The 7,154-nt window shown below is 62.2% G+C and overlaps 2 protein-coding genes across 4 annotated transcripts in view; one reads left to right on the forward strand and one right to left on the reverse strand.

Moving 5' to 3' along the window:
• The window catches only part of MMS19 (MMS19 nucleotide excision repair homolog (S. cerevisiae)), an 11,519-nt gene extending 10,505 nt beyond the window's left edge, over positions 1–1,014 (forward strand). The window contains exons 25-30 of the mRNA XM_009887700.1: positions 10–67; positions 182–264; positions 356–520; positions 597–656; positions 781–881; positions 960–1,014. Of these exons, the coding sequence (XP_009886002.1) occupies positions 10–67; positions 182–264; positions 356–520; positions 597–656; positions 781–881; positions 960–1,014 (522 nt within the window). The remainder of the gene's footprint in view (positions 1–9; positions 68–181; positions 265–355; positions 521–596; positions 657–780; positions 882–959) is intronic.
• An 875-nt stretch (positions 1,015–1,889) lies between these two features.
• ZDHHC16 (zinc finger, DHHC-type containing 16) lies at positions 1,890–5,400 on the reverse strand. Of its 3 annotated transcripts, none has more exons than XM_009887679.1 (10): positions 5,150–5,400; positions 4,728–4,922; positions 4,431–4,519; positions 4,178–4,206; positions 3,838–3,971; positions 3,572–3,619; positions 2,900–2,985; positions 2,504–2,573; positions 2,359–2,429; positions 1,890–2,004 (listed from the first exon to the last, which is right to left on the reverse strand). In XM_009887679.1, the coding sequence occupies exons 1-10, from the start codon at positions 5,384–5,386 to the stop codon at positions 1,890–1,892; spliced, it is 1,074 nt and encodes a 357-aa protein (XP_009885981.1). In that variant the 5' UTR covers positions 5,387–5,400. The 3 variants fall into 3 exon arrangements, with proteins under 3 accessions (XP_009885981.1, XP_009885979.1, XP_009885980.1); XM_009887677.1 differs by having other exon boundaries at positions 2,504–2,627; XM_009887678.1 differs by lacking the exon at positions 3,572–3,619 and having other exon boundaries at positions 2,504–2,627.
• Between the last annotated feature and the right edge of the window lie 1,754 nt (positions 5,401–7,154).

Here is a 7,154-nt window from a genome sequence, read left to right on the forward strand (position 1 = left end):
TCCCGCCAGCGATTTTTCCCTGCCACCGTCCCCAAGCTGGTGCAGGGCTTCCACGGGGCTGGCCCCGGTGAGCGGCCACCCCCACCCGAGCCTCACCACCCCGTCAACCCCTTACCCAGGGGACCCGAGCCGGTGTCCCCTCCTTCCCCCGGCTGCCTGTAACCATCTCTGCTCTCCACAGACGTGAAGGCCAATTACCTGAAGGGCCTGTCCCATGTGCTCAACCACCTCCCCAAGCCTGTGCTGGTGACGGAGCTGCCCACGGTGAGAGCCAGCCTTGGCTGGGGGGGATTGTGGCAGCGTAGAGCGCATGGCTGGGAGTTAATCATGTCTCCTATGTCCTTCCCACCCGCAGCTGCTTTCCCTCCTGCTTGAGGCCTTGTCCTGCTCAGACCGCGTGGTGCAGCTCTCCACGCTGAGTTGCCTCCAGCCGCTGCTGCTAGAAGCTCCCCAGATCATGAGCCTGCACATCGACACACTGGTCACCAAGTTCCTCAGCCTCACCTCCAGCCCCACCATGGTGCGTGTGCCCCCTCTCCCTCCCCCACCCCCCTCTCCTCTGCCCCTTCCATTGCCCTCACCCCTGTCTGTTCCAGGCTGTCCGCATTGCTGCCCTGCGCTGTGCCCACGCGCTTACCAGTCTGCCCACAACAGTGGTAAGTGCTCCTGCAGCAGCCTGCTGCCTGCTCCTGCACCCAGAGGGGCAAGGCGGTCCCAAACCTCCTCCTGGGGGACAGCCAGCACCCAGCTCTCTCACTAAGAGCCCTTTCTATCCTACAGCTGCTCCCATACAAGGCTCGAGTTATCCGGGCGCTGGCCAAGCCTTTGGATGACAAGAAGAGGCTGGTGCGGAAGGAGGCGGTAGCAGCACGGGGGGAATGGTGAGTGTGTGTGGCTGGAGCTGTTGGGGCGCTGGTGTGTTGGGGCTATGCCTGATGGCACCATTTCTGTCCCCACAGGTTCCTGCTGGGGAGCCCGGGGAGGGGAGCAGCCTGCGTCCCCTCCCTGTGCTGACGGACAATCTGACCGGGCCCTTGCTAACCTGCCGAGCCATCCAACCGATGCTCCGAGCATCTGCCCCGAGCGCCAGGGCTGGAGCGTGGGGGCTGGCAGACAGCACCTCTCGCTGCGGCACCTTCCGGCACACCCACCCTCTTCCCAGCACCCGCCGGAGGGAAGGAGTTGTGCCGCTCGTGGCTTGCCCAGCCTCTGCAGCAGCCAGGGACAGTGACGGACAGACTCACCACATGTGGGTGGAGAGGGCAGGCCTGTGCACACACGTACAGTGTGTGGTAACCCACGTGCCAGAGGAATAAATATATCTGTTTTGGTAATGCTGCGGGGGGTCTCCATGCAGCTCAGGCTGGGATGCCAGTGTTCTTCCATATATTGAGTAGCTAAAGGTGCTGCTGGTTACAGGCCCTCCTTCCACATTCAGGAATCATGGGGGTCCCTCTCGTGCCCAGAAATCTACACTCCGCATCAGGGAAAAAAGCCAGGCTCCCTTAAAAAAAAAATTATTTATTGGATGATCTTAAAAAGGCTCCCTGGGGAGTGCCATCCTCTGTACCCAGCCCTGCTGGAGAGCCAGCTGGGCTGCCTGCTGGCAGTACCTGTGCTAGGGAGGGCAGCACCTTCAGCTCGAGTGGGGAGCAGCAGCTCTGCCGCCTTTCCCCCGGGACTGCCTGCAGCCCCCAAGGAGCCAAGAGAGCAGGTGTCCAAGCACTGACACTGTCCAAACGGTTTCCCATGGCTCTGGCTCCGGTCAGCGATGCGTACCAGCACCTGCCTTCTGCCAGGCATTTGGGTCAACAGGAGCCGTGATGGCGGAGCAGGTCCCCTGTGCGCTCCCCTGCCTGCAGGGAGAGACATCTGCAGCACCCGGGGCTTCAGATGGCCAGGAGTGGCGCACGCTGTTTGGTCACGCAGGGAGGCAGGTCCCAGCTCAGGCCTGTCCCGTGGGGCAGGTGAGGAGAGGGCAGCAGGACGCGGGTAAGCCAGTGCCTGTAGGAAGAGGAGGGAAGCTGCAGCAAAAACCTGAAGTCTGAGCTCTCCAGAGCCGAGCCAGCGCTGTGAGCCCATGTCCCTGAGCTGCCACGATGGCCAGGCTCCTCAGCTGGGACTCTCTTGGCAAAGGGGTACCAGGTAGACCAGAGCTTGCCGCTGAGCAGGACTGAGGAGCCACAAGGCAGCTCATACTCAGGTTCTCCGTGCCTTGCAAAGCCCAGAGCAGCACACAGCATGGGGTGCTTGCAGTCCGGCTCTGCCCCAGCTGCCCAGGGAGAGCCCCAGTGTCCCAGCACCCCTACGCGCTGCTGAGCCACCATCTTCCTCGGCAGGGGCTTCCCAGGGCTTTACCTTGGCACATCCACACCCAGGAACACCTTCCAGTTATCCCAGCCACCGTAACTGTAGGGGTTCCTGAAGACCTGCAGGCCAGGGAGACACACATCATGTCTGGCTCTGCCCCAGCCAGCCCTCCCGCTCTGTGGGCTGCACTCACCTTGCCTTTCTTCTGCAGTCTCTGCCTCTCCTTCTTGTTGATGTGCCGCTCAATGCTGGTTTCCCCACGGGTGATGAGGGCAGCGTGCCACAGCGTGAGGGCACCCAGTGCCAATGCAACCGAGCTGGGGACAGGAGGGACAGCAGGTTGCACACAGGCATTCCTTCACTGGTGCCACAGATGTGAGGGGCTAAGGCTGTCTCTCTGGACCCACGGCTGCGTAGCGGGGTCAGCTCATCTGATCCCCCATGACAGAAAGCCAAAATCTCTCTTCCTCTGTGGCCCAAAAGCTGGCAGGGCAGGGACATCTGTGCTAGAGCAAGCCAGCCCAACCCCAGGGAGGTAGAGGGTGAGTTTCCCCCAGCACCCTCGCTCCCCGTCCCTGGGCCCCCTTACCTGCACAGGACCCAGAGGTAGACCACACTCTTGTGGAAAGCTCGCTGGCGGAAGGAGAAGGTGGGTGGCGGGGTCTGGTAGTACGTCTGAAAAAGGACCAGAGAGCCGCGGCATTACTGAAGCTGCTTTATAGCTTAGAGCCAGACAGGGGGGCTGCTGCACCCCTCACTGATGTGGAGCTCGGACAGCTAGAAAGGACTGTGGCTGGAACCAACACAACAGCCAGGGCAATGGGGAGGCAGGCCGAGACAGCCACAAGACAGACAGACACCTGAGAGCTGGTACACAGGTGAGAAGCAGTGGGCTGGAGGTAAGGGGGCAGGGAGCAGCCGTGGGACCAGTCAGGACACCGCACCACACCGCAGCTGATGCTTATGGCGAGATGTGTATGCACTGCTGCAGCGTCCCCAGGAGAGCAGGGCCTGAGCAGCACCTGCCAAGCAGCTGCCACCAGCCAAAGCCTCTGGAAGCTGGGCGTACAGGGAAGCAGACCCCAAGCTACTGGAGGCGGTGCCCGTAGCAGAGCTGCCCGGCCAGCCCCAGCTCTCCAATACATGAGATGAGCACAGGGGCTGGTTCTGGCCGTGGGGTGCTCCTTGAGAGCAGGACCCAGCCTGCAGGGCAGCTCTGCTCCACACTGCCTGGAGCGGCTGGGAGGCAGGGATGTCCCACCTGGTTGGCAGCCACCTGCAGTCTCTCCTTCTCAAGCAGTTTCATTCTCTAGGGGGAGGGAAAACAGGGCACCAGTTACGTGTCTCAGAGGAGGGGGCCATCCCCCCACAGGACCAGGGCAGCTGGGGGCCTTGCAGGAGGAGGGAGAGGGGAAGCAAAGTCACTACGAGGCCAGGCCTGGCCCAGCTTTGTCCTGCAAGCTCAGCCTGGGAAGCCCAGGCAGCCTCGGTGCACGGCAGGGTGAGGGCCGGAGCCCACCTGCTCACCTCAATAGCCGCGTAGGCGTCCCGGAACATCTCCCAGCTGCTGATGCTGCAGTAGATGCAGCCCATGGTCATGAACAGGCAGAAGGAGAAGAAGTAACGATGGTTGTAGTGTCCCACACAGTTGTTTAGCCAGGCTGCCTCTGGGGTTAAAGGTATGTAACTGTGACAGACCACAGGTCCAAACCCACCCCAGGGACCAGGGTGGTTCTTCTGGGCCTGGCCCCCAGCCCCCTTCCCTGTGGCTGGCTGGCTCGGAAGAGGAGTAGGGCAGGGAGACAAGGGGGAAGCAGGGGCAGCTCCCCCCAGGAGAGTGCTGCGAGTTAGTACTGCAGAAGGATACGGCAGTGGTGGTCCATCTTCAGCACGCACCTGGGAGGGAGGAGAGCAGTGCCAGTGTCAGTATCAGAGCAAGCACTATGTATGGGAGGGGGCAGGCAAAGCCCCCAGCCCTGCGGGCTGTGCGAGAGACGAGGCAAGAAGCCGGCAGAGCAGAGGGGAAGGGGCTTTGGTCTCGCAGCACAGCAGTGTGCAAGGAGAGGGGTCCCAGAGGCTGCCACCAGTGTTGTGGTGGGGCAGAGGGAGGGAGCCCCTACCTGTTGCAGATGCTGCAGTGGTGGGTGCGAGCCGGCTTGGGGGCAATGCATTTCCTGCAGATGGAGACGCCGGTGAGATCGTCCTTGGCCTGTGCACAGAAGATGTTTGTGCATCCAAGCCCTGCACCCAGACCCCATGCTCCTCGCCTCCCCTGTGACCCCCACGCCTCCCCTCCCTGCACTGCCCAGCCTAGCTGCCCCGATCTGGAGGATGCCTCCTGCAATGACACCACCAGGCTGGTTTAGCTGTTCCCAGTGCCCAGTTGGGTGAGGCTGTGCTGACAGTCAGTGCCTCACCTGTGGTGGGTGTCCAGGTGAGGTGGTGATGGCCATGTAGTAGTGGAAGACAATCATGATGAGGTTCCAGTGTCCGTAGGCGAGGTGCCAGCAGATCCAGGCAGGCGTGTAGGTCTGCAGGATGAGGGGCAGCAGGCAGATGTACACAATGGCCACGATGGAGCTCGTGAGCCCAATCACCAGTGCCACAAACACCTACAGGAAAGGGGCCTGTGTCACCGGATCAGGCAGCGCCTGCCCCTCACTGCCTGGGGAGAGGCACAGGCAGGATACAGCCACAGGAAAACAAGCTGAACCACAGGCTGAGGTCCCCACTCCCTTCCTGCCTAGAGCACAGGCAGCCCTGAGACCTAGTTGTCCCAGCAGCACACTCGTCCCAGCCCGCAGACCCAGATGTCCCCCTGCCCGGTGATGGTACTCACCACACCAAACCACCGGGTGACGTGGTCCACCAGCCAGTAGATGGGCTCGAAGAGGGAGTCGAGTACCACGTCGCCATTGGTGAAAGAGTTATAGAACAGGGAGCGGAGGCAGAGGTGCCCGTAGCGCCACAGCTGCTCCACCTGCCGCACCAGCTTAAACCGCCGCCGCCGGCCCAGCCGCAGGCACTTGAGGAGCAGGCGCATCACCGCCGCAAACATCCGCTGCCGGCTCCTCATCCCTGCCACGCCACGCCTGGTGAGAAGAGGAGCTCGGCGTGGGCAGGCCACCCTGCTACCTGGCTGTCCCTCAGGAAGGGTCTCCCCTCCTGGATGTGCTGATGCCACTCGCACAGCTCCCTGCACCGACTCTGCCGGACACCCGCCTGCACAGCAGGGCAGGGGCCTCTCCTTCACCCTGCAGAAGGATGCAGAGCAGGGGGAGCTGAGCCCAGACTCCTGGAAGCCGTGGGGCCACTGTCGCTGGGACAGCTCTCTGCATGGAGCAGGGGGCACAGGCCCCTCGGTGTCTGGGCTCAGATGCTCTCTGGTCTCATCTCGTCTTTCCCGGCGGGGAGGGGGCCGGGGGACGACACGGAGAGTCTGACTCAGAGGAAACCAGAGAAGGCATGAGCATCCAGGATGCTGGGCCAGTTCCAAGGATGATCCCAGAGCCAGTCCTTCCCGACAGGTTCAGATATGGGGGAACCCACACAAGATGCATGCAGAGGAGCCAGGCCAGGATTACCTCTCTTCCCCTCATCCCTTCTCCTCACCACCAAAAAGCAGGGTCTGGATGCTACTTCCCTTCACCTCAAACTCTGGACCAAGCTGCAGAGGCTGCCCTGCACCTTTTCCAACTTCACAGCCCCACTCCAAGAGTCCAAACACTTCCTCCTTCCCCTCGCCTGCATCCACCTTGGACAATGCCATGCACCAGCGATGGAACAGCCCAGGGGCAGCCCCAGGCCGAGGTGATGCTGTGCAGCATTCTGCTGCCTGCTGAGCCCCTCATCCCACCCAAGAGCTGTGCTGGGAGCAAGGAGGAACCTGAGCCGGCCCAGTAACCAGGAAAACGATCTGCAGGGCTGGGGCCCCCAGGCCTCCGTGCAGGCAGTGCCCATCAATATTAAACAGCGAGGCTGCCCCGGTGTCCTGCCAAGGCACCTTCTGAGCCTGGGCCAAGTGCTCGCCTTGGCATGGTACCAGGCAGTGGTGCCACACCAGAGAGTCCCTCCAGCGGGGACCGGCTCCCTGTGCTGCTGTACTCACTGCACAGACCTCAGGCAGCAGCAGGGAGGGTAAAGGCAGCAGCTGCAGCGTCCAGATGGGCTGGCCAAAGGAGCCAGGGGGTCCCCTCTGCCCTGACAGATGAATGTGGGTCTGACCTCAAGGCTGGGAGCAGCTGGACACAAGGAAACCAGACCCACCAGCCCACCCCAGGTTACAGGCATGGCTCCTGCCCAGGTTTCCTGTATGCTGGTAAGGGGGAGGTGGGATATGCAAAACCCCAGTGCTACCCCCTTCCCCACATTCCCCCTTCACTCTGCCAAGGGTTTTCCTCCGAAATACATCAGGTACAAAGTGGAATAACAACTTCCTGCTGTGCAGCCTTTGGGTGGCACCCGTCCCCATGTTGTCAGTGTGGTAAGAGACAAATGCTGCAGCCAGCAGCAGGTCTTGGGGTATCCTCCAAACACACAGCACCTCCCCACCCAGCTGGCTCTCCCCTCCCTGAGACTGCCAGCTCTGATCAAAGAGGTTTCCTTGCCTACGACAGCTGGTGGCTGCTGAGCCGGGAGGCCACAGGGTGGGCAGACACCCAGCCTGCCCACGCTGCCTGGGGACAGGGCAGGACCCCTCTGACCCCGGGCAACTGCCTGCAGACACCAGCATAGCCACAGGGACAAGGCTCCAGCAGAGCCACGCACCCTCCCTGGCCCAGCGAAGCACTGGGGCTCCAGCCTTCACCCTACTCACAGCCCTCCCCACACTTCAGTGGGGCAGG

Source organism: Charadrius vociferus, unplaced genomic scaffold (assembly GCF_000708025.1).
Source record: "Charadrius vociferus isolate BGI_N301 unplaced genomic scaffold, ASM70802v2 scaffold486, whole genome shotgun sequence".
Lineage (NCBI taxonomy): Eukaryota > Metazoa > Chordata > Aves > Charadriiformes > Charadriidae > Charadrius > Charadrius vociferus.

What these genes read in the sequence shown, in the direction of transcription:
- ZDHHC16 (XM_009887677.1), bottom strand. Translation starts at nt 5,386, where the DNA reads ATGAGGAGCCGGCAGCGGATGTTTGCGGCGGTGATGCGCCTGCTCCTC. An exon ending in ACGCCTACGCGGCTATTGAG is followed by an intron (nt 3,620 to 3,837) that starts GTGAGCAGGTGG and finishes CCCTCCCCCTAG; the next exon opens with AGAATGAAACTGCTTGAGAA. An exon ending in TACCTCTGGGTCCTGTGCAG is followed by an intron (nt 2,628 to 2,899) that starts GTAAGGGGGCCC and finishes TCCTGTCCCCAG; the next exon opens with CTCGGTTGCATTGGCACTGG.